The sequence below is a fragment of the Mobula hypostoma genome, chromosome 2, assembly GCF_963921235.1.
Source record: "Mobula hypostoma chromosome 2, sMobHyp1.1, whole genome shotgun sequence".
NCBI classification, from domain to species: domain Eukaryota; kingdom Metazoa; phylum Chordata; class Chondrichthyes; order Myliobatiformes; family Myliobatidae; genus Mobula; species Mobula hypostoma.
The window spans coordinates 200,453,711-200,478,786 of NC_086098.1; the positions used below are offsets into that span (position 1 = coordinate 200,453,711).

Here is a 25,076-nt window from a genome sequence, read left to right on the forward strand (position 1 = left end):
ACATGATCTACAAGATTGGCACTTGTTCAAAGCCATTAGGAAAGATGAGGACAGTGAACATAATAGCTGACAGCAAAAATTTGTACGTACAGACTAATGCATTTTCTATGTATAAATACAGCAGTCACAAGACCGTTACACAAAAATGGGAGTAATTTCTTAAATTATGAAACCAGTTTTTATGTTAAGTAGACCAATACCTATTTTCAAAAGATAGGAATTGATGGGACTTGCTCTGCTGAGAGCATGAATCCAGTGAGTGACCCCCACCCCCCACCATGTGCTATGTTGAGCTCCACTAGCCATCAGAACATCAAATGCTAAGATTAAGAGTCTAAATAGCAGTACATGTGATTTTAATGTATGGTGAACATGTTCAATATTCATGTATGAATAGCTGTCAAGCAATCAAGAAACTGAAAAAACTATGGAATAGTTCCTGGCCTCCTAATTCTACATCAATTTAAAATCTACACTGCCTCCTGGTGTTCATCCCTTAATATTCTAGCCCAAAATTTCAACTAACCACCTTAAACATAAATAATTGAACCAATATCCAGACATATGAAACCTACTGGCTTTAAAAATATACATACTTGAGCTTTTGTTAATTCCTTCCCAAATGACAATGTGTGATTTATTCTCCCAAAGAATCTTACTGAATTATTAATTATTGCAGTCATCACCCATTCTCAGTATACAAGGCAGTCATAGAAATTCTCACTTTACCCTCAATCATGTCCCAATTATCACATGGCTACTTTGCATTCCCAGTTCTGCTTTATGAACGTAAAAGTAATATGCCCACCTTGATTTGCCCTGGACTATAATTTTTTAAATGAATGCTTGGCCTACTTACTGAATGGTATTTTATTTAGTTCTACGTTTTGACCTTCAGTATATTTAATTGAATTGTACTTTCCATGAAAAAAATTGAACATGCATAAATGTCATCTATTGTTATGCATCAATGCATTTATACCATTTTCTTCATCTTGTGAGATTTTCATTTCCTAAATTATTCCTACAGAATGTGTAATCTTTCTACACGTACTAAATCTAGGTAATACATCAGCTATCACACAGCATAGTCACTTACTGAAACTCAAGGTTTTGATAAAATAATGCAACATAAAATGTATGAAATATGCAGCAATTGTAGAAATGCAGAAGAAACTTAAGACAGTTGGCTGTCACAAACATTCCTGAAAATACAACGACTTTATTCTGATAGGTACACACAATATGCTATGCCCATACAGAATGAACAATGATGCAATTTTCATGATCAGCAGCCCAACTCAGTGAGATACACTAGAGTATGCAGGATGAGCTTCAGGAATGAGTCATCATTCAAAGCCACTTTACTATCATTCGCCTTTGTTGTCATTGCTACTGTATCACCATTCACTTGAAAATCTTTGGAGTCCCTCCAAAATATTGGGACCTAGAATTAAACAAATTCAGTTACCAGAAATCAGTGCTTACATTGAAATGTTTTAAAACCACAACTATAATATCAATCAACAACTCAGACAAGGTCTGAAAAGTGTTTTATTTCCATAGATGCTGTCTTACCTGCTGCGTTACTCTTAACAATGTGTGCGTGTTGCTCTGGAATTTCTCCATCTGTAAAATCTGTTTGAGATGCTTCCACCTAGTCGATAAAAAAGTGTTAAAAATTAATACATTAAATCAATTAATGAATAGGCAATGAATGTGCTGGGGGGGGGAATGGGAGAATGGGGTATGAATTAATATAACCAAGGATTCTTCACACACCTCAACTTGCAGCTTTTCTGCATTGATCATCTAACCTGAAAGAGGGAAGTTCAGTTATCACAACATTCAGGCTTTGAAAAAAAAACAAATTCCCTTAACTAGCATCAGAAGAATTTGGCTGTTTCTTACAATCACCATGATCGATAAGATGGGGAAAAAAGTTAACACATCATTCACTAGAATCAATAATTAGTTAATTATTAATTATCTACATACCCATATTCTGCAGATGTTCATGGCACCACAAGACCTGAGAATGAGAATTCAAGTACTGAATTACTGACTGCAATGTGCAATCACGATTTCAAATTTTAGGATTATAATTACACAGTAAAGCAATGAATCTTTGATTGACATTTTATTCTTGCTCAGGCAAAATTCATTTAAGATGGCAAGTTTTTATAAAAACCACCATAGCGCTTCTTCAAACAGTGGGTAACAAAACAACAGCACATTTAAGACATCGCAGGCAATGTGTCAGCTGAAATCTCTAATAGCAGAATGGACAAAACATTGAGACCAATGCCTGTCTAGCTGAAACAAATCTAAAACGAAAAGCAGCGTTCAGGAATTGCATTTTCCTCCTCTTTTGTGTTTACTTCTAGATCTAGTCCTGGGTAGGTCTGTAGTCTAGTAGTTTCTGTGTTGTTTTTGTATTGTTTCATGTAGCACCATGGTCCTGAAGAACATTGTCTTATTTTTACTGTGTACTGTACCAGTTTTGGTCAAAATGACAATAAAAAGTGACTTGACTTATAGTAAATTTTAAGACTCCTATTGAGCTTTAACATCAGTCACAGTACTGTGCAGTCTTAGGTACCTGTAAAATCTTTAGAGCAAAATGCGTTATCAGGAAGTTTCTAAAAGATTCTAAATATTAAAAATTTGCTATAAGGAGCAGTAAATGGGAACACAAATCAAATCATAATTTGGTGTGACTATCCTTCACCTGATCAATACTCTTGGATACACTGTCATGTATTTTTATAATAAAATTAGCTGGTATATTGGATAACTTGCCACAGTTCTACTTGCTTCTGTCTCTTCAGGTAATCCCAGCCTCAATGACGTTGAGATCAGGGCTCTGGAGACTAAACCATATTTTTAAAAAAACCTAGCATACCAAGACTTACACAGTACTGCACTACAAACACAACTTAATTCTATTACAGTGAACAGCAGAAACATTGGTTACATTACCACTAAAAATTACCAACGTACCTTAATGTCCAAGACATTGCTATTGCTTCTTCCAGTTCATGTGACCTGCATCAGGAAAACTACATTAATCTAAAAAGAATTTTAACGCCACACTCCAATCTAAATTCTTCATTAGTGTCAGAAGAGTTTGGCTTTGTTTTCTCAATATAATCATCATGATCGATAAGATGGGGAAAAAAGTTTAAACATCATTCACTAAAGTGAATATAATATTGTAATAAAATGAATATAATATTGCAAGTATGAACATACCGAAGTTGGATTGACTTTGGAAATTCTGGAAATGCTTATTGTAGCACATAGCCTGCAGAGGAACAAACACAAACAACCTGATACTCATTTTAACTTCATTGCAACCTTCACCAAGAGATCCATGACAAAATTCTAGAACGGACAAACCCCTATCCACGTCCTTCCCCAGTTAATCTCCAATCAAGGTGGTCAGTTTTTTTAAAAACTAATCAGATCAAATCAACTTTTCTGAGACCATTAACAATTATTGAAGATAACAATCAGTAATACGAAGAAATCATTGAGTGGCAACACACCTGTATTTGCGACTGCTCCTCATAGTTCTTCAGCCCTGGAAAAGTTTCGATCAGGTTAAGCCACGACAAAAAAGGTGTTGCTCCAAGCCAATATCTATGCTAGCATCAGACATATTTGGCTTATCTTTAAATAATCAGCATTATCGATAAGACGGGGAAAAAAGTTTCAGTCATCATTTACTAGAATTAGAAAATGGTTGTAGAATCAATCATCAACATACCAGCAAAAGGTCCTGCCAAAGGGTTTCAACCAGAAAGGTTAACTGTTCTTTTCGCCATACATGCTGCCTGGCCTGAGTTCCTCCAGCATTTTGGGTGCGCTGCTTGTCTTTCCAGCATCTGTAGATTTACTTTTTTAAAATCACCATACCGAACTGCTAGCATCAGTGCTGCACATACAAATTAAATTTCACATCCACCCTATGTAGGAAGACAAAAGTAATTCATTTAAACATGTATAGTCTTTATTCACCACAAAATCAAATAGAAGAGACTCTGTACATGCCAAAAATCTTGAGCAAGATACTGGTTCCACATCACTGCTCTGATTCCAAATATTACAATCCAAGACGATTCTTTAATAAGCATCTTCTGTGAACTCCTTAAATTTTCTTCTCGTTATCAGTATCTGACAATAGGACCGTTTAACTTGTGTACAACCCTCCCCTCAAACTTTAGGGCAAAATGTGCCAATTTTTTTTTATTAGATCCTAAAATGAAGTCATAAATATCAATGCACAAGCATTGACCGACTTCGGCTGAATTTTTCGCTTAACAATGTCATACTACTCCAAATCTGAAGGGGCAACCAGTTTTTTTAAGTTAAGGTGGAATACCACATTTAAAATATAAGCATGGCGAGGTGAAACCAGCGAATATCTGCACCTTTTCGGAAGCCACGCAAGTGGAAATGATCATACTACAAATTGATTATCTGGTCGAAAAAAAACTGCAATCGGTATTAAAGACTCCCCAAATCCCTAAAGCGAGATTAGCTCCCACGTGGGAGACGAAGCTGACATCGACCTCGTGGTCCACACCGAACTTTGGTTAAACTGCTTTATCAAGGACACCAAACCATCAATTGGAGGAACTGAACTCCCAAAAACAAGATTGTTGCTCTGGATTCCGGCATCTGCAAACTGCTATACTTCCTTGTGCTCCGGTATGGGTCAAACGCACGCCGATTGGATTAGAATAGAGTCGAAAGGCCCAGTTCCGCGTAGTTTAGCTTAATACATCGCACAGCAAATCTTCACCTCGGGTATGTCCTTTCACTACCGACCCGGGTACTCCCACGTGCGCGGGCAGAGAAACACGCGGAAATCGGAGAGGAAGCCAGCTACAAATCGGGAGGCATCGGGGTGCAACAGGCTTAATGTTTCAGGTCAGAAGCGCAAGGCCGATTAGCAGCTAGAACGTCAGGATACGGCCAGCACGTCCTAAGCTGCTCTGAAGCCCAGACATCCTTTCCTCCCGTGGATGGACATCGGGCCCAGTTACCCACCTACAGCTACAGGCGAAGCGGAGGGATCTTGCAAGGTTGTGGAAACACTGCCTATATCACGATCCGACACTTTCCTTTAAATTAGCAACATAAATTTTGTTGGCAAAAAATTAATTATAAGATTGTCTCTACATTCTTTAGACATTATCAATACGATCATACAGAAACAACTCACCTTACTGCCCGGCTCCAAAAGGACCGTTGCTGATGGCGCCACCCTTTATATTGCCGTGAATGCGCATGTGCCGTCTGTCTTTACGCCATTGGCACGTGCTCTTGACCAGCCAATTAGCATTTATGCATCTACAAAGACGTAAGTGATTCTGCGGTTGTAAATTTTGAATGCACATGATATTCTGAATGAGTTTGGTGGATTAGGCAGCATCCATGGACGGTGATGGCGTCAGGACTGATGAAGGGTTTTAGCTGAAACATCGATTATTTCAACTGTTCATTTCTCTCCATAGCTACTCCCTGATCTGCTAAACTCCTCAGCATTTTGTGTGTGTTGTTTATGCATGTAGGAATGATAGGGACCGTAACTGAATTCATTACTGGACTAACGCTTTCACTTCAACATACGAGTGCTTTAAAGTGGACCACAGCTCAACTAAACCTGGCATCACACTCAGACACTGCACCACACCTGTGCAGTGCACAGCCTTAGTTTTTGTGGTCTCGGCCGATCTCTCGTGATGGAAAATGACTTGCTCCCACTGCAGGGCTGTGAGTAACGTGGAGGTTGTTGCAATGTGGGTGCTTCATTGTATGGGAGAGATATTCTTCAACGAAGATTTTAGGTTCTCAATTTCCACTTTAAGTAGGATAGAATAGGAAGCAGTGTGGCACTGGAGCTATGATATTGCTCCCCGCCACTCCAACCACCAAGAGGTGTTGAAAATCATCATCAGGTGCGAAACCAGTTTGAGCTTACACTACCATGGCCCACACACTCCTGTTTCGGGTCAAGTGGGTCAATTCATTGGTATTCATTTCCAGTTCTCTGGCTGCTATCTCCATTATCATTTGTCCTTCTCTTGCTTTCTTCCCTTCAATCTTTCCCATAATTACCGTGCATTCTAACTCCTCTTTCCTAATCACATGTCCAATGAAGTTACGTTGCCTTTTCATTATCTCATACATTATGTCTTTTTGTGGTTGCTCTGTTCATGACATCGTTAGATATTCGTTTTGTCCATGATATTCTTTGCGTCCTCCTCAAAAACCACATCTCTGCTGCTACAATTCGTTTCATGTTATTAGCTATTGTCCAACATATGTTATTAGATATTGTCCAACATTTAGCCATATAACATAACTGGATAAACATTGAAAATACTTGGATAAAACTAGCACAATAAAAAAGAGCAACACACATAAAAGTTGCTGGTGAACACAGCAGGCCAGGCAGCATCTCTAGGAAGAGGTGCAGTCGACGTTTCAGGCCGAGACCCTTCATCAGGACTAGTCCTAGTTCTAGTCCTGATGAAGGGTCTCGGCCTGAAACGTCGACTGCACCTCTTCCTAGAGATGCTGCCTGGCCTGCTGCGTTCACCAGCAACTTTTATGTGTGTTGCTTGAATTTCCAGCATCTGCAGAATTCTTGTTGTTTGCGACAATAAAAAAAGAACTACTTTCACACACATAAGTAATACGAACTATGATACATGGTATTTGACTTTACCGTGCAACTCAATGAATGGCGAGTGATTATGGAGCATCTTCTGAAACCTAACTGTTCATACACCAAGCATAAGTGCCCATATCCAGTTTCAGTGCAGACTGCTTTTTTTTCCCCCCTTCAATGCTTCTTCACAACTATTTATCCCTAACACGTGCGAATTTTCAGAGCCTGTCTTTACATATTACAAATGGGTTCACAAGACATTAAAATATTGATCAAATTGAAACTAGCTCAAAAATGAAGAAAAAATGTCACCCTTGACACTCTTTACCCAGCTGATTTAAAACTGAACAGAGGCATAGCAAAACTTAAATTCTCCAATTAATAAAAAAGACGAGATTTCAGGCTGAAACCCTTCATCTAGTACTGAAGCGACCCAGCCCGAAACTTAGCGACTGTTTATTTTCCTCCGCAGATGCTGCCTGACCTGAGGTCCTCCAGCATTTTCTAGGCATTGTCTAAGATTTCCAACATCTGCAGAATTGTATCAGAATCAAACCACAAACCTATTACACTTCCAGACAGCCAGCATGCTGTTCCACGAAGGATGGTTCCTTGCATTTTCTACAAATCAGAAATAATTCCTAAAATTATATTTGATCAGTTATTTTACAAGTAATTCTTGAAGCTACTAAGGTATACCCCTCACGTATTTCCCATAGCTATCCTGGTAAAATGCTGGTTAGGTAATATAACTTAGTATGGCAATTGAAGAACAGTGAATGATTATAATGATCAGAGTTCTCAAAGTTCTCGGTTGAAATATGGAAACGAATTCAGAATATATTCACCTTTCCAGAATGTCAAGATCAAAATATAATGGAAGATTTTATTTCTGCTTAAAAGAGGGCTTATGTATTTTTTTAAATTAATAAGATTCAAGATTATTTAACGTAATTTCCTGTACACAAGTGCAGAACAAAATACTTATTACTCCAGATCTTATGCAGCACAAAAAAACATAAAAGATAAATACAATTTAAAATATGATACATATAAATCCATAAATTAGTATATATATATATATATATAGCTTATCCAGTAAATGACAGTAGGCTGTATATAAGGAGACTAACAGGAAGTAATAAAGTAGTGGAGGAGTTGATTAGCATTACTACCTAGGGAAAGTCACCATTTTTGAGTCTGGTGATCCTGGTGTGGATGCTACGTAGCCTCCTCCCTCATGGGAGTGAGACAAGCAGTCCATGAGCAGAGAGGGTGTGTAGAATCCCATGATATAATGGGTAGGATGGCACAAGGCTAGCCATTATATAGCCTTCCTGTCCACTGCAGTAGTTTCCATTCCAAGCGTATCTGTAGAATGACACAAGTATGGCTGTGCAAACTCCAGCTCTCTTCAGCCTCCTCAGCAAGTAGAGGTGTTGGTGAGCTTTAACACTGCATGATGTGTTCTGGGACCATGAGAGGTTGAGTGTCATGTACACTCCCAGGAGTTTGAAACTGCTGTTCACCTGATTCAATAGCTATCCTCTTTATCTTGGTGACATTAGGAGGTCATTTGCCTCGCACCAAGCCTCAAGCTCTTCCACCTTCTCTCTGTAGGCGGTCTCATCATTGTTGATTAGCCTCACCATTGTCATGTCGTCGGCGAACTTGACAACATGATTGATCGGGTGTTTGTTTGGCTGTGTAGTCATGTGTGAGCAGTGTGGAGCAATAGGCTCAGCACATCGCTCAGGAGGCAGCCATGTCGAGGACTGATGGGGAGGGAGGAGCAGCTGTGCATTCTGTCTGTCTGAGGTCTGCTCGTTAGAATAACTGAAATACTCAAAATCCCAGTTAAATTTGATTTACTTTACTTTGTAAAATATATGAACTGCAGTTTTCAAAAGTCTGTTATATATTCTGCCCCGTTAACATGCAGAGACTATACAAAGACTGGGCAATCATATGTAGTACATTCTAATCAGGGATAAATTAGTAGAAAACGTGGGCAGCAATGGACAATTTTGAATTTGCAAGAACGTCAAGACCATTTTGCTGCAATTTATTAAATTTTATCCAATTACAAATTTAATAATCAAAAGATATCAGGCTTTACTAAAGAGAGAACTAAAGACACCTCAAAACTAAAATTTCAAATCCTATTTATAGACCAAAATAAAATATACTGAAAAAGATTTATGTTGGTGCAAATAAATTTCAAAAAACATTTATAACTAGAGAACAGCATTAAATTTCTCTGCTTGGCAACTCACTTAGTTCAGCAATATCCAGTTGCCAAGTAGCTTGAATTGTGGAGCAACAACACAAGTAGTTACAATGGCCCAAAATTTAATGAGACTATTTTGATGTATTTATTTTGAGAGCATTTACTTAAAATAAAAGAAAATCACCCAGTGTAGTCAACAGGGAATACACAAGCGAATCTTCCACTGCATCAGGATTTTAGCTGTAATTACTAATGCACATTTCTTGGATGCAGTCAAGACAAGGAAGTATTCCTCTACAAACTACATGAACATTCATCTCATTGTAACGTGGGATTTTGTTGTGCATAAAAGTTTGCTGTACCTGGCTACATTAAAATAAATGTTTGCTGTATCTGCCTACAAGAAATAACTACAAGTTACTCACTATTTGAAGATTAAAGAGCAGACACATAATGATGCATCCATCAGAAAAAAAAGTTATTAAACTTTTGCTCAAAGCAGTTTTGACAAATTTACTATAGTCAAATTCAATCCTACAATCTAGTGTAGATTAGCTTTGTAGGTAGAATTGAATTTTCCGATTGGATGTTAAAAACTGATATCTTGTCATCGACCTGTAGGTGGATTAAAGTGAACTTCACATTCTTTTTTAAATGACCTCAGTGGACTTAAACTATGCATTCAGAGCACCAATTTTCTTAGGAACAATAGCTACATATTGATTTCTGTAGGTCAGTTTGGGAAAACATAACATGCACTGTATCACAGTGAAGTCAAATTAGGACAACACAGTTACTCGGATTTTATATATGGAATAAGAAAATATCAAACAAACTCCAAATCAAAGCTTAATAATACTGTCCTTCAGCTGAGACACACTATAGATGCACAAAATGCAATTTTCAGCTAGATCTTTCCCGATATTTTGTAATAGTGGTTTCGCTCAGGTTAAATCATGCAATTGCTTTAAGAATTTTTAATCACAAATGTCAAAAACAAAATTACAGTGGATTCTGGTTATTTGGGACACATGGGAACCAGTATATTTTGGCCCAATTCAGCTGCTGCCTCAATTAGCTGCAATTTCATGGAGATAGTTAAAAAAGTTTAAAAACACAAACTACCATTTAACTAAGTAACAAATTGTGTATTTAAATGAAATGCAGATTAGAATACTACCAATACTACCACAGTTCTATAAAACTGTACTTCCTTATAGTTATTGAGGGAGAAATTCATCTCGTGTACCTGCCGAGTTCTTTTCATTAACTGCAAATGAACAAAATCAGCACACTTAGCACAGATGATGGATTGCCTTCATGCAATTGCATCTTTCAAGGTACATTTTCATTGTAACGTTCAAGATGATTATCAATACCTTTGAATTCTTTGTAGTTCCTAACCTGTTTAAGGAGTGAAGTCATTTCATTTTCACTCCCGGTCATTTCTGGCATCTCTAAGCCTGAATGCTTGAAACCACACTAAGCACACATTCTGAATTGTCTTACTGCTTCTTTCTCACCAACCATCAGTGACAAAAATCACTGCTTACTGGAACAGAAACACATGCAACTGTTGATATTTAAAAACTGTTTACTCTAAGCACAGTGTAGTGTTTAACGGCTGCACAAGTGCACGTGACTAACGAGTAAGAAACTTGAGCAACAGTCTCCTGTCCCAATTAAACACAGTATCCCAAAGGAGGAAATTCCACCTATTTTCGATTAGTTTTTGTTCTTTTTGTCCCAAATAAGCAGCTGCCCCAATAAACCAATGGACTAATTGACCAGAATCCACCGTATTTAGTCATTATTAGCTAATTCTATTTTGTGCCAAACTCAGCAATACTTTTGTCTCTATACCAACATTTGAATCAAAACAGGTTTTAAACAATTACGTTTTAGTTAAATGAACTTTTAATATAGTAAAGCTCCACAGTTCCATCAGTCATCTTTAGAGCTTCTAACCCACTTTTAAAAGTCTGATATTTGTTGCAGATTTCAAAAGTCATTCAGGTGCAACTTTGAAGAAAGTTATTCTTCAGAATGATGCTGTCAAGTTAAAAAAAAACCTTATATAAGGTTAGCTATTCTACCACCAATAATGGAGAAAGGCCCGTGTAGCATGATTTAAAGGAGTCAAATATATTTTTGTAACAAAAGAATTTTTAAAGTTATATTTGGGATATTTCACAGTACTTTCCTGCAACTATTCATGCTAATATTTTTTTCTTCTACACTTGCAATGAAGGGTATTATAACACAGAAATAACTATTAGAAAAGGATTCCAAAAATGTTTGATGGAAGAAAATGGGGAAAATAAAATGCTTCAAATGTTTAAACCTGGTTGCAAAACAAAGAAAATTTTTACCGTTGTAAACTCCTTTAACTCAGCTTCACATTAGTAAAATGTGTTATGCCAATAAAAGCCACCAGTACTTTTGCACAAACACCAATTTTTACTTCTCCATTCCATAGGTACAGTACATGGGGAGGGAAGTAAGTCCAAAAGTAAAGTAACAATTTTGACGTAGTTTCGTGCTTTACTTGGACAATAAGCAAAATGTTTACTGTACACACTTTGTGTACATCACATGGAACATCAAAGCATTAAAGTACAACACAACATCTTACAATTTACCCTGCACCAAGATGTACAGTAATCTGCATTTTCTGGTATAAGCCAGGTTAAAGATCATATCCAACAATGTAATTCGTTTCCACTATTGAAAATTATTTTTGTAGAATAAAGTGTATATAAAACAAAAATTCCTTCAGTTACTAAAGTAAAAAAAAATCTTCTAGATTAAGAAAAAAACAACTTAATCTAGAAGACTGAACACTTAACTCGATATAATTTTTCAAAAATAACAAGAAACAGTTCTTATTATCTACTCAGTTAATTTGGAGTTTCAATTTCTCTTTTTTGGAATAACAAAGAAAATGGAGGCACTCCACTTTTTTTAAACTAGCACCAAGTTTTGTTACACCAAAAAGTTTGCTACTGATGGCCAATTCATATCAAATAATAAACTACATAAGTTGGATATGACCTGGATTTTGTTAAGCAACCTTTCAATCATCATGTAATGTACGTTTGGAGAAGCATCAACAGAAATTCAAAGTTCCAATGAAAAATTAGGAATAAATTTCCTTCATCAAAAAAAAATTGAATTAATGTTGAAATGTATACTTTAAAAAGTTAAGTAACTTAATGATTTAGATACTACAGCAAGATTCAAACTGTAGTTCTCTAAACCTTAAGTTACAATGTCACAGGACAGGAAGCATCCGATTTTCACTGGTGCTTGGAGCTTTGGGTCAAAAACAAAAGGCTTTCAGTCAGTGACATCCAGTGTTTGTCCTAAAGTGTTTGAGTTAGCCGGTTTGATGAGAGTGTCTCCATCAATTTCTTGTTTCACGCATCTGAAAATAATAAGATAATTTTTAATTATGTTTGTGAAAAGTATCAGTATCTTAAGATTTAAAAGTGTAGTTTTAGAACAATTCAAATTGTACTTGACTGCTGATGCTTCTGAAATTTCAATTTACACTTGTATAGAATCTAATCAGTACAATTGATCCATTAAGATTAATCTACTTTGTGAATGCCAAAGTATTTAAAACAGAAGAGATTCTGCAGATGCTGGAAATCTAGAGCAACGTACAAAATGCTGGATGTATTCAGGTTAGCAGCATCTATGCAGGGGAAGAAACCAGAATAAAGTGAAGGAACAGAAAGGAGTAGAAGCTAGCAGGTGATAGGTGAAGAGGAAGGTTGGTGCGTGGAAAAGGCTGGATTTCTCAGAGGCTATTTATTTTAATTCTATTTCTCATTCCGATTCTCTGTGGTGGCCTCCATTATTGTCATGGTAAGACTACTCTCAGGATGGAGGAGTAACACTTCATATTCCATCTGGTTAGCCTCCAGAGAGAATACGAAATGTTGCTCCTTCAACCCGAACATTGATTTCTCTAACTTCTGGTAATCCCCCTACCCCTTCTCTCTTTCTCAAATCCCCATTCTGGCCCCATCCTTACCCCTTCCCTTCTGCTCACTTGTCCATCATCTCCCCTCCTCCTCCTCCCATGGCCCACTGCTTTCCTATCAGATTTCCTCTTTAGAACATTGCCTTTTCCATCCATCACCTCCCTGTTTCTCATTTCATCCCTCCTCCCCAACCCATCCACTTAACTTCACTTATCTCCTACCAACTTCACCTCCACTCTCATTATTATTCTGGCTTCTTTCCCATTCCTTTTCAGTCCTAACGAAGGGTCTCAGACTGAACCCTCGACCATTTATTCCCCTCCATAGATGCCAAGTTCCTCCAGCAATTTGTGTGTTGCTCTAAATTACCTACTTTTATTCATAATTACCTATTCTATTTTCCTGGACTACCTAAATGACAGAATCATCATTGCAGACCTTACAAAACAATAGTACTAGGTACTCCCCTCCAATCTCCATCATGATTTTAAAATTATGATTAAATCACCAAGATCAAAGGAAGTGATTCAAGAATGGTCTTAGAAGTCTCCTTGAAAAATATGCAACATCCTCACCAGCTCACAAAATCACTGGCCAATACAGAGGAGTATCTGGGAAGCCCAGCAGATTTAACGGGAGTGCACCACCTCCCAGATCTATTAAATATCAGTCTAGCCCATCAGAGGCAGAACATTGACCACAATCACTTCAGAAGTACAGTGGAAAGCAGGTTATTCTTGATACTGGGAAATTGCTACAGAAGATAAAAACAAGAGAACCAATATACACTTACACAGCAATTGGTCCATTTCCTGTTCTTGATATTTCTACATTTTGTTGGTCCAGCTCAGACAACAGTTTTAATATATTGAGAGCAGCCTGGAGGGAGAATAAGAATGTTTTATACTTAAATAAAAATAAAAAGACCACTCTAGAAGCCTAATCCTCTAGCTACATTCAATCCTAAGATTTGAACAAGAAATCAAATCAAGTAGTACTTTATACTAAACTGAAGCTTGAAATTGCAAAGTATCCTTTACCATATCATGACAGGACTCAACATCTTTTCCAATTCCATGGCTGATCAGAGGTGGTTGGGAAGAACAGTTTATCAATGACACATACTCATTTTTGTTGTTTTTTGGGAAGTCTTTATATTCAACCTAGAAAGAAATGAATCACGTCACTAACTCCAAACAAAACTGACCAACAGTCACAAACAACACAAGATCCTGCCAGAAATACCAGACATGGTAAGGGCATGGCAAAAATGAATTAAAGTACATTCTGTATGTATTAGTTTAAGAAAAAAAGATGAGAGACTGGCAAGACTAAAAGCTGAAAAAAACTAAAACCCTAAGAACCTAATATGTATCTTAAGAGTTTTGATAGCAGTATGGACTGTGGAAAAGTAATGGTGACTCTGAAATAACTATTTTCCAAAATTCTAAAAGTCTGGAATTCTTCCTGTGGATTAATACAATGTGACATTCCGATTTATGGGGGTGAGAGAGAGAAAACAGGGCAACAGATATCTGGCAAATGTCAGTGGCTAAGACAGTGCTAGAATTTGTGGAAGGATGTAATAATCTTAAAAAAATAACTGAATTGAACCAAGAAATAAAAATCATGTTTGCCTAATTTCCTGCAGCTCTTTAAGAATGTAACTTGTAGAATATACAAGGGAAATATGAGCTGCATGACTGGGTTTTCCCAAAAGCTTTCAAACTGGTCACATCCAGGCTGGTCAGCAAAGCTAGGCATGAGGATTTTCGGGTATTTATCAGGCAAAAAGCAGAGAGGAATAACAATATCCTTAGACTGGGAGCCAGATCACACAAGCATACTGCAAAATGGGTGCTATATCAGTGACATGATTGAGGGGACCCAAATGTCTCCAAGTCCAATAATGATATAGAATTAAATGGGACTGAGAATAGACGAGGATGTAAAGCAGCTTAAAGAAAGTATAGACAAGTAGAAATGAGCATGCAGATACATAGCAGATACAATAAATGTGAAGCTGCAAAAAGAATGTGAGGTTTAACAAAAGTGCAGAGTTTTTTTTAAATGGACAATGTTGATGTTAAAAGGGACCTCTTATCACCTTGTACACAAATCGCTGAAATCCGATATGTTGGTATGCCAAACAATTTGGAATGCAATGACAAATTGGCTTTTATTACAAAAGGATTTCAATTCAGAAGTAAAAAAATGCTTTTCTGCAATATACAAGGCCCAGGTGAGACTGCATCCAAATATTATACAATTTTAATTTTACTTCAAAAATAGATATTTTCACCAAGGGTTGAAATTTACTAGACTGGGAGATTGGATTGCTGTTTAAGAGGAGACTGAATAGGTGAGGCCTATGTCTTGAGTTTAGAGTGAAAGGATATTTTACTGAAACTTTAAGATTGTTCCAGCTGAATTCTGTGAAGATTTTTCGTCAGGCTAAGACCAGAACCAGGATTCTCAAATAAGAGGGAGACACTTCTTCATGTAGAAGGTAGTGAATCTATGGAGTTCTCTGCCCGATAGAACTACAAAGGCTCAATCAGTAAGATCATTCAAAAGCAGAGATGGATAGATTTCACAGTATGAAACAAATCCAGTGGAAACAGTACAATAACATGGCACCAAACTGGAAAATCAGGCAGGAACTTGATGATAACAGAACAAGCTCAAAAAGGCTGAATAATTTAAATTCTGCTTCCATATTTAACGTTATGAGCAAACATCAGTGAGCCCTAAACTTTCCAGACCTGCCCCACTAGTCAGAGAGATCCCAATTCATACTGAGTATCTAGTCCACTTGTTCTGTTTGATTGAGATATCATTTGGTTTATTTTAACTCTTCAAATTAACTTTAAGAAACTTTTATATATAAAGGCTACTTTATGGGTAGGCCAAGTCAACACGGTATTGCTGATAAGTACTACCGAAGTTTAATAATTATGCAAAAAATATATAGAAATACTTGACCAAAGAATTCACTGATCTTTTTTGTAAAAATGGGTTGTTCAAGATTATTATCCAAAATCAGTTTCAGAAGAGTAAAATACAATTTTAAACAATACCCAAAGTAAAACTAGGAGATGAAGTGATAGAGAAAGCAATGCTTACCTTCATAAACAAAGAACAAATTTTGGAGTAACTACATTTCAAAACAATTCTGCAAAATATTTTAGTTAAATTCGTAAAAACTGTGCACCAAGATAGATTTGTTATACCTGTAATGCTTGAACACTAGCTAGAAAGTCCAATTGTTCTGAAGGTCTGGTTAGGGTACTTAGTGGCTTGCGGGCTGCAGGGTTATTTTTCAATATAGTTTCAGCAGTTAAAGATGTTCCACCATACAGGAGTTCTCTTGCAATCATTGCAGTAACTGTGGCCATTGCTGGATTTGCTGCAGGTCTGTTGTAATCTTTGGTATGATGCCCTTGATTGACTCCAACAGCCTGTGCTACTTCAGGAACCATGGGTAGTATTCCAGCAGGCAGTTGCTGGTGGCTGGGATAAGGCATTCGAAATTCATCTTCCAGACGCATACACCCATCTTTACCTGAAATAGTACAAAAATGATTCTTTAATGTATCAAGATATTTATTGTACCATAAGGACAAATTGTTATAGAATCCAAAGATTTGCATTTGCATTTAATCTTTGGAATCCTTTTCTTATGTTGATACAAGGAAACAGAACATACAATGCCTATAAAAAGTATTCACCCCATTTGGAAGTTTTCATGTTTTATTGTTTTACAACATTGAATCACAGTGGATTTAATTTGGATTTTTTTTGACGCGATCTATAGGAAAAGACTCCTTCGTGTCAAAAATGAAAACAGACCTCTACAAAGTGCTCCGAATTAATTACAAATATAAAACACAAAATAATTGATCGCATAAGCATTCATCCCCTTCAAGTCAGTATTTAATAGATGCACCTTTGGCAGCAATTACAGCCTTGAATGTGTGGACAGGTCTCTATCAGCTTTGCACATCTGGACAGTACAATTTTCCCCTATTCCTCCTTACAAAACTGTTTCAGCTCTATCAGATTGCATGGGGAAAGTAGGGAACAGCCCTTTTCAAGTCCAGCCACAAATGGATTGAGGTCTAGACTCTGACTTGGCCACTCCAGGACATTAACTTTGACGTTTTTAAGGCACTCCTGTGTAGCTTTGGCTTTATGTTCAGGTCATTACCTTGCTGGAAAACAAATCTTCTCCCAAGTCACAGTTCTTTTGCGTCAATATTTCCTCCAGGATTTCCCTGTATTTTGCTGCATTCGTTTTACCCTGTACCATCACAGGCCTTCCAGGGCCCACTGCAGTGAAGCATCCCCACAGCATGATGCAGCCACTACCATGCTTCACAGTAGGGATGGTGTGTTTTTGATGATGTATGATGTTTGGCTTATGCCAAACATAGCTTTTAGTTTGATGGCCAAAAGGCTCAATTTTGGCTTTGTCAGACCATAGAACCTTCTTCCAGCTGACTTCAGTCTCCCACGTCTTCTGGCAAATGGTAGCAGAGATTTCATGGGAGATTTTTCCCCTCCAACAGTGGCTTTCTCTCTGCCATTCTCCCAAAAAGCTGCGACTGGTGAATCACCTGGGCAACAGTTGTTGTATGCATAGTCTCTCCCATCTCACCAGTGAAGCTTGTAACTCCTCCAGAGCTGTCACGGGTCTCCTGGTGGCCTCCCTAACTAGTCTCCTTCTTGCATGGTCACTCAGTTTTTGAAGACAGCCTGATCTAGGGAGATTTATAGCTGTGCCATATTCTTTCCATTTCTTGATGATTGACTTAACTGTACACTCCAGGGGATATTCAGTGACTTGTAAATTTTCTTGTATCTATCTCCTGGCTTGTGTTTTCAATAACCTTTTTATGCAGAGTTGCTTGGAGTGTCCTTTTGTCTTCATAGTGTAGGTTTTGCCAAGATGCTGACTCACCAGTTGGACCCTTCCAGATACAGGTGTATTTTTACTACAATCATTTGAAATACCTTGACCACACACAGATCTCCAAAAACAGATCTCCATTTAACGAATTATGTGACTTCTAAAACCAACTGGCTGCAGCAGTGATGATCTGGTGTATCATACCATAGGACTGAATACTTAATGCAATCAATTATTTTGTGTTTTATATTTGTACTTAACTTACAAATCTGTTTTCACTTTGACATGAGAGTCTTTTTCTGTTGATCTGTGTCAAAAAAGCCAAATTAAATCAACTGTGATTCAATGGTGTAAAATAATAAAACATGAAAATTTCTTGGGGGGGGGTGGAGGGTGAATACTATTTATAGACACCATAGAACAGTACAACATAGATGTGTGAGACCTTTAGCCTATTCCAAGATAAATCTAATGCTTCCCTTCCACATATTCCTCCATTTTTTTTTCATCCATGTGCTTATCTAAGGGTTTCTTAAATTTCCCCAATGTATCTGCCTCTACCACCATTCCTGGCTGTGTGTTCCAGGCACCTGTACTTTCCAAAAAAAAAATCTACCCCCTAAACATTCTTCCAATCACCTTAAAATTATGCCCTCCCATATTAGCCATTGGCTGTCCACTCTATATATGCCTCTTATCATCTCGGACATCTCTATCAAGTCACCTTTCATTCCTCCTTTATTCCAAAGGGAAAAGCCCTAGCTTGTTCAACCCCTCCTAACAAGACATGCTCTCTACTCTAGGCGGCATCATGGTTGAAAAAAAATTATTCGGGGGAGGGAGAAATACAGTAGCATAGCAGTTAGCACTATGCTATGTTACTATTCACTGGCAGCTACCTGGGTTCAATTCTGCTTCTATATATAAGGAATTTATACATTCTCCCTGTGACTGCATGGGTTTCCTCCAGCTGCTCCAGTTTTCTCTCACATGCTAAAGACATAGAGGGTTAGTAGATTAATTAAAGACATGAGTATAATCGGGCATCATTGGCCTGTGCTGTACAGTATGTCTAAATTTTACAAAATCTCTAAAATCTGCCCTCCTACATTTTATTGTTACTTCACAAGACTTAATTCCATTTTGTTATGTGCTTGAACTGGGTTTATTTACCTTTTGCTGCAATATTTCCCTTGCCCAATTCATCCTATTTTGTGCTATTTATTTGAATGATGTTTATTTGTCCAAACATTTTACATATTTTTTTTAAAACCTCTACACACTATTACCTATAAGCCCCTATAAGTAAAATAAAGAATTTGGACAAGAACGCCATAGAACCTAGACAGCTAAAGAGCGGAAGAATGCATAACAGAGTAAAATGGAAGTTTGTAGTGTTAATCAGGATTGTTTTATTAAATATAAATTAACCAGCAGTGTGTAAATGACAAATGCTCCTTAAATTCAGGGGAAAATAGGTGAGGAAGAATCAAAATACTGGAGATGCCAATGAAAATATTTTGTCTTATTTCTATACTCGCAAAGGATATTTTTCTGGTTGCTTTACTTTTTGGTTCAACTTGCTACAATAGCTGCCAAATAATTAAGACGTATGAAAGAGAAAAGTAGAAAACAAGAAGGTAAAATTAGATGAAAGAAAGTGGCAGAGACTTCGAGGAAAATACAAATACATAACAAATCCACTTCCAGGAAACGTCCATGTAACAAACCTGGTGCAGTATCTTCTGCAGGGGAATTGGGTTCAAAGAAGGTTACTTTCCGTCCTTTAACAGGTTCTTTCAAAGTTGGCTGTAAAGGAAATAAAAGAATCCCTCAGACAATATCTTATAGCACAAAAAAAACTTGTTTTTATTTGAGATGTAGTTAAAAAAAATTACCTTCTCATCAGTTTTCAAAGCTGGTTTAGGTGGCTGAGGCTGAGGAACCTTAAAACCTAAAAGCTCCAACATTTTCTCGGCTGCATTTCGTTTAGCAACTTTTTTATTTGGGCCCATTCCTTCTGCTACTTGACCACCAACTTTGACCTAAATAACAGAAAATAGTTCAAATTATTTGGGATTGTATCTTTCAGAATCAATAGAAAATCCAATAAATTATGTAACATTTCTCACCCGCATAACAAACTCTCTGAGGCGAGGAAGACCTCGTTCTACCATTAATGTATATTCAGGCTCCTTTTCTTTTTTTGCTTGCTGAATTTGAGCTAGACGGCTGATTGGATTCATTCCTTGCCCATACTCTGGACTTGTCTGTAGCTTAAAAATAAAAAAAATGCAAGCTCAGCATTTCAGCACTAATCAAATTAAATCAATGGGCAAGATGATGAAAAGTTTTAACTTTTGCAGCCAAATCTGAAAAGCCAATTTTTTTTGGGCCCAGGTACAGAAGTAACCTAATTTTTTTTTGAAAAATTGAGAATTTACAATGCTGAATCTTGCAGATTTGAGTCACCAAAAGTGGTGCTATTTATTCTCTATTTTTGTTCCCACTTTTCACCTTTGTATTCTCCACAAGGAAGAAAAGGCCTGCTCCCAATCCTATACCATGCTCCTGACAGGTTCTAGAAACTAAGAAAGATGTTCTATAGTTAAATGGCCCAAGAATTTCTATCACTACAATAAAGTAGAAAACTCTAATTGGCTCAGCTAAGTCTGAGAGTTACTACTGCCATTTTGCCTTCCAAATGCTTAAGGAAATAAATCATAACTTGAAATGTCTTTCTCTTCCCATACTGTAGCACATTTAATAAAATCTGAGAAACGAGAGACAGCAAGTGCTAGAATCTGAAGCACACAGAGCACAGGAAGAACTCAGAGTAAGGCAACATCTATGAAGGGAAGATGATAATTTATGTTTGCATCAAGGCCCTTCATCTGTGTTCTAAATAAAATTTGACTTTTATCACATATACCAGTCCAAGACAGCAAGAATCAGTATGTAAATCAACAGTCTAAAACCAAGGTACCAATTCAGTTTATTCAAATAGTGAGGATAGTTATTAAAAGGATACAGGATGGAATCTGAAACAAAAGTAGTTCAGCAATACTGAACGTTGAAACCAAACCCAAAACAGCCATCCTCATCTCAAAATGAATAAGGATCCCAATTACCCACTACTGACATGATCCTATTTCTGTAAACACCAAAAGCGGATAAAAGTAAAAGAAACTACAAAAGGTCCAGATATTCGGCTATACTTCACAAGCATACAGTAGAGAATGATTTCAATATCCGGAATTCACATATCGCACTGAAAGAAATGTAAAACGCCCTCAATGTGAGAGTAAGATCATGAAGCAGAAAATAATACAAGATTCAGGATTTGGATTAGTTTTGAAATCAGACTGATTTTTCAATAAAGATAGACATTTAGCCAGACTACACATCTTATGTGATTGACAGAAAAGTAGTGATCACTTATGAATAACAAACCATCACACAAGACTACAACTTATTATTTCAGACACAGACATTCTAAAGGTAACATTTGGGTAAGATCAATTCTTTGTAAATGATTAACATGATGAAAACTGTCAAGAGATTAGTCCATACACAGTACAAACAATCCAAAGAGGAAAGCTGTTCAAAGAACGAAGAAACATCAATAACATAGGTAGAATATTTTCTCCCATGGCAGGGATGCAAAAAACAAGGGGTGGAGCTTTAAAGTGAAAGTAAGGATTTTTAAAAGGGGACTTGGTGAAAAAGATTTTTTTAAAACTGAATGGCAAGTTATCTGGAACTTACTACCACAGTAGGTGGTAGAGCCAGCACAATCACTACACTTAAGAGACATTAGGCAGGCATTTAAATAGGAAAGGCATGGAAGGACACAAACTTAATGCAGTCAAAAGGGGTTAATATAGGCAAGCAAAAAGATCAGAAAGGACAAAGTGGGTTGAGGGACCTGTTTATGTGTTGTACAACTATGGCTATAACTGCTAGTTTCACACACAAACCTCTGGAGAGCAATGGCCAAATTTGAATGTGGAGGTACAATTACACATTTGTTCAAAACTTTGTACAATTCTCATTAAATTAGTTAAATAGGTTTACTATATAGACTGTCTATGCAAGGAGCATGAAGTACATCAGACATCCGCATAAGATTTTTGATTACAGTACCTTGACAATTGAGCATGCATAGAAATTAGATATGGGATTTCTTCTTTCAAATCCTGAAGCTGTTATAACAGTAACCCTGTAGATGATACGATACAAAGTACCTTACCCAAGAGTATGCGATACACTACGGTGCCTGCTATCAAGTACTAGTGGGATTTTCAACCTGACAATAAAAGCTCAAACCATCCTTCTCCGTGGATGGTATCCAGACATTTTAATGTGCAGTCAGATACAAAAAACCTGGCCAGTAGTGAACCATGACCAAAAGGATCAGTGACTTCAGAATTGCCTGTACTCAACAAGCACAAAAATCTAGAAATTGTTATTCACCTCTATCGATTAGAACCAATTTACTTTAGCCAGTTTGTTAAAAGATGTTGGTCCCAGCCAGTTAAACCAAGGACACTTTCCCAAACTGCCCAACTGATTTTTAAAATTTACTCAGCTCTGATATTTCTTGTCCAGAAATGTATTTTGAAAGGAATAACAATTATATACATAATGTGTTAAGTTACAATGCCAATATTGCCCCATACCTATGCAATAAAGGAATTAACAGATGCAGTTATGGCATTAATTTCCCCTTCCCATCACTTCATGGTGTTGCCCAATACTTTACTAGCAATACCACTGAAGTAGGATTGAAGAGGCATGCAACAATGAGAAAAAGACCTTCTTAACTGCACATCTTATAAGCAGGAAGCAAACTTGATCTGCAATTTTAGAGACTGACTGGCAACAAGTACATAGGACACCATTAAAAAAGGTTGCAGATGTTTCACATAGAAATGCCGCCAACCAACAGCCATTTCAAAACCTGCTTGTGGAAACCATTAAATATGCACACATTGCAAATTCTTAGGAATGCAAGATCAGAAACAAACACAGTATCATTCAACTTTGCATGCTTAATCTCAGACCATTTTACTGCATTAATACAATACCTGCCAATTCCCTCAACATCCAAAGTCAAGTTGTTAGGGCTTCTAGATCTCCAAAGCCCATTCACATTGAGAATTCCAAAGATTCACTGTCCTCTAACTGAAGAAATTACTTTTCACCTGTCTCAAATACATTACTTATTTTTAGACAACCCCAAGCCAGGGAAAACTTTGTCTTCATTTCTAACCTGTCAAGCCCAAAGAATTTTATACATGAACAAAATCATCTAATCTTCACCGGGTAAACTTTCATTACATTCTACAACTACACTTGTATCTCTTTTAGCATACAGCATATTTTACAATATTACTAGCCGGTACAGTGCCCAACGGCTCATTATAGCTTATATATAGAGAGGTAACACTTTTGGCTGGAAACCTGGTAAAATCAACACTTTCCAGTGCTATTTCAGAAGTCCAGTTGAGGACTCAGCCTTGTGCCTTCATTCCCACGGCAACAAAATAGTTAAAATTTTTGTATCTTTGCATGGTTGACTGTGCATTGAGCTACCAAGGCAATGTGCACGCTGAAGCAAATGCTAATGACATTAAATGCAAATGATAATAAGACCACCAACTGTGACCCAGTACCTAGAAAATTCTCCAGGTTGGAAAAGAAGCTTCAAGGCCACATAAGGCGATGGAGAGACAGCGACTTCCATCACATTCAACAGGAAGTGAAGCAAGAGACTGCAGGATCTCTGCAGTATATGAATATACTGAGTATCTGATGCCAGGTCCTGAATTCACCAAGGTAGTTAGGATACAGCCCCAAGTCTCTGTGCTGAACAAATACACTGCCTGCCAAAGCCACTCCAATAGAGCTACACCATTTCATTGCTGATGGAGCACCAGCAGAAGCAGGGATAGATGTCAAGATACTTTCAGAGCAAGGGCACCAATAGAATGGGAATGGGATCAGGGAAGGGACTTTAAAAAAAAATATGCTTCCAAGCATTTGGCTCCGGGACTCTGTCTGTAAGTCTTGCAACATTCAGTAAATTGTTTATATGGAATTCAGGCCCCTCTAACAAACCTTTACAATCGTACCATTTAAAATAAATTCTATTTTTATTAATTTTGACCAAAGTGGATGATCTCACATTTTTACAACATTATATTCTGTTTGCTATGTCTTTGACCTTTCATTAAGCCTACCCACATCCCCCTGAGTTGTCTCTGTGATGTCTTCACTGCTACCTAGTTTGCATGCAGTTGAACCTTAGTTGCATTACACTCAATCCTCTTTCCAAACCACTGATTGTGGTTGTAAACAGTTGGAGTGCCACATTTATCAAATCCCCCAACACCATAATGATCTATCCATTTTTAATGCTTTCTGTGAAAAACCATTAACAGTACCACCCCACAAATGTACTACTATGTTGTATGCTGTTGACAAAATGCCCTGGAAATAAATGTGTCATTTAAATAGTTAACTAGTATCTTTCCCCAATAGATACAAGTGTTTGTCTCCGGAGTTACCAAAAGAAAAAAGGAATCCTCCATTATTCAGGTGCCAGTCAATAAAGAATTAAATCAGGGCAAAATGACCAAGTTGTACTCAAATGTTCTGCTTAACATATAGGGTATAACGAAACCACTGAATGACTTCCGTTTGACTGTACCATGTCAGCTGCAGCACCTATCCTAGGCATTTGTTGAACAGGAGAAACATATGAATTGTGTGTGCAATTTGCCTTGGCCATTTTTGTCCAGCCAGGTTTGAACTTAATCCTAACAGGCTTCAGTCCCAATACCCTAAGGCACCCACCTCACCCTTCTCAATCTTTCTGATGATATCGTTCCCAAATGTCACTCCTAAGTTGTCCACTAAAGGATTAAGTTGATGTCATTTAAGGATGAGGTTTCTCAGGTACTTGGAGGCTGATGATAAAATAAGTCAAAGTCAGCATGAAATCTTGCCTGACAAATCTGTTGGGGAAATAACAAGCAGGGTGGACTAAGGAGAAGCAGTGGATGTCATTTACTTGGATTTACAGAAGACATTTGATTATGTTGCTTAACAAGATAAAATCCTATGACATTACAGGAAAGATATCGGCATGCACAGAGAAATGGCTGACAGACAGGAGGCAGCAAGTGGGAATAAAGAGGGCTTTTTCTGGTTGGCTGTCAGTGACTTGCAGAGTTCCTCAGGGGTCAGTAT

At 37.3% G+C, this 25,076-nt stretch overlaps 1 protein-coding gene, 1 long non-coding RNA gene and 3 other non-coding genes across 8 annotated transcripts in view; all 5 read right to left on the reverse strand.

Annotated features, from left to right (window-relative positions):
* Window positions 1-1,182: 1,182 nt before the first annotated feature.
* Window positions 1,183-5,289, reverse strand: LOC134336566 (uncharacterized). The gene is made up of 9 exons (XR_010015829.1): window positions 5,234-5,289; window positions 3,773-3,971; window positions 3,552-3,586; window positions 3,256-3,307; window positions 3,004-3,048; window positions 1,999-2,032; window positions 1,783-1,817; window positions 1,579-1,657; window positions 1,183-1,447 (listed from the first exon to the last, which is right to left on the reverse strand). It is a non-coding gene; the product is annotated as an uncharacterized LOC134336566 (long non-coding RNA).
* LOC134343121 (small nucleolar SNORD12/SNORD106) lies at window positions 1,878-1,965 on the reverse strand. Its single transcript, XR_010017166.1, has one exon. It is a non-coding gene; the product is annotated as a small nucleolar SNORD12/SNORD106 (small nucleolar RNA).
* On the reverse strand, window positions 3,112-3,205 carry LOC134343120 (small nucleolar SNORD12/SNORD106). Its single transcript, XR_010017165.1, has one exon. It is a non-coding gene; the product is annotated as a small nucleolar SNORD12/SNORD106 (small nucleolar RNA).
* Window positions 3,648-3,738, reverse strand: LOC134343119 (small nucleolar SNORD12/SNORD106). Its single transcript, XR_010017164.1, has one exon. It is a non-coding gene; the product is annotated as a small nucleolar SNORD12/SNORD106 (small nucleolar RNA).
* A 2,256-nt stretch (window positions 5,290-7,545) lies between the features above and the next one.
* stau1 (staufen double-stranded RNA binding protein 1) overlaps window positions 7,546-25,076 on the reverse strand; it is a 47,460-nt gene continuing 29,929 nt past the window's right edge. For 2 of the 4 annotated variants that reach the window (XM_063041395.1, XM_063041393.1), the window contains exons 9-15: window positions 19,952-20,095; window positions 19,718-19,864; window positions 19,550-19,628; window positions 16,141-16,472; window positions 13,948-14,070; window positions 13,701-13,786; window positions 7,546-12,342 (exon numbers count right to left, since the gene is read on the reverse strand). In XM_063041395.1, the coding sequence (XP_062897465.1) occupies window positions 12,255-12,342; window positions 13,701-13,786; window positions 13,948-14,070; window positions 16,141-16,472; window positions 19,550-19,628; window positions 19,718-19,864; window positions 19,952-20,095 (999 nt within the window). In that variant the 3' untranslated portion in view covers window positions 7,546-12,254. The remainder of the gene's footprint in view (window positions 12,343-13,700; window positions 13,787-13,947; window positions 14,071-16,140; window positions 16,473-19,549; window positions 19,629-19,717; window positions 19,865-19,951; window positions 20,096-25,076) is intronic. The other 2 variants (XM_063041394.1, XM_063041396.1) reach the window with 2 other exon arrangements.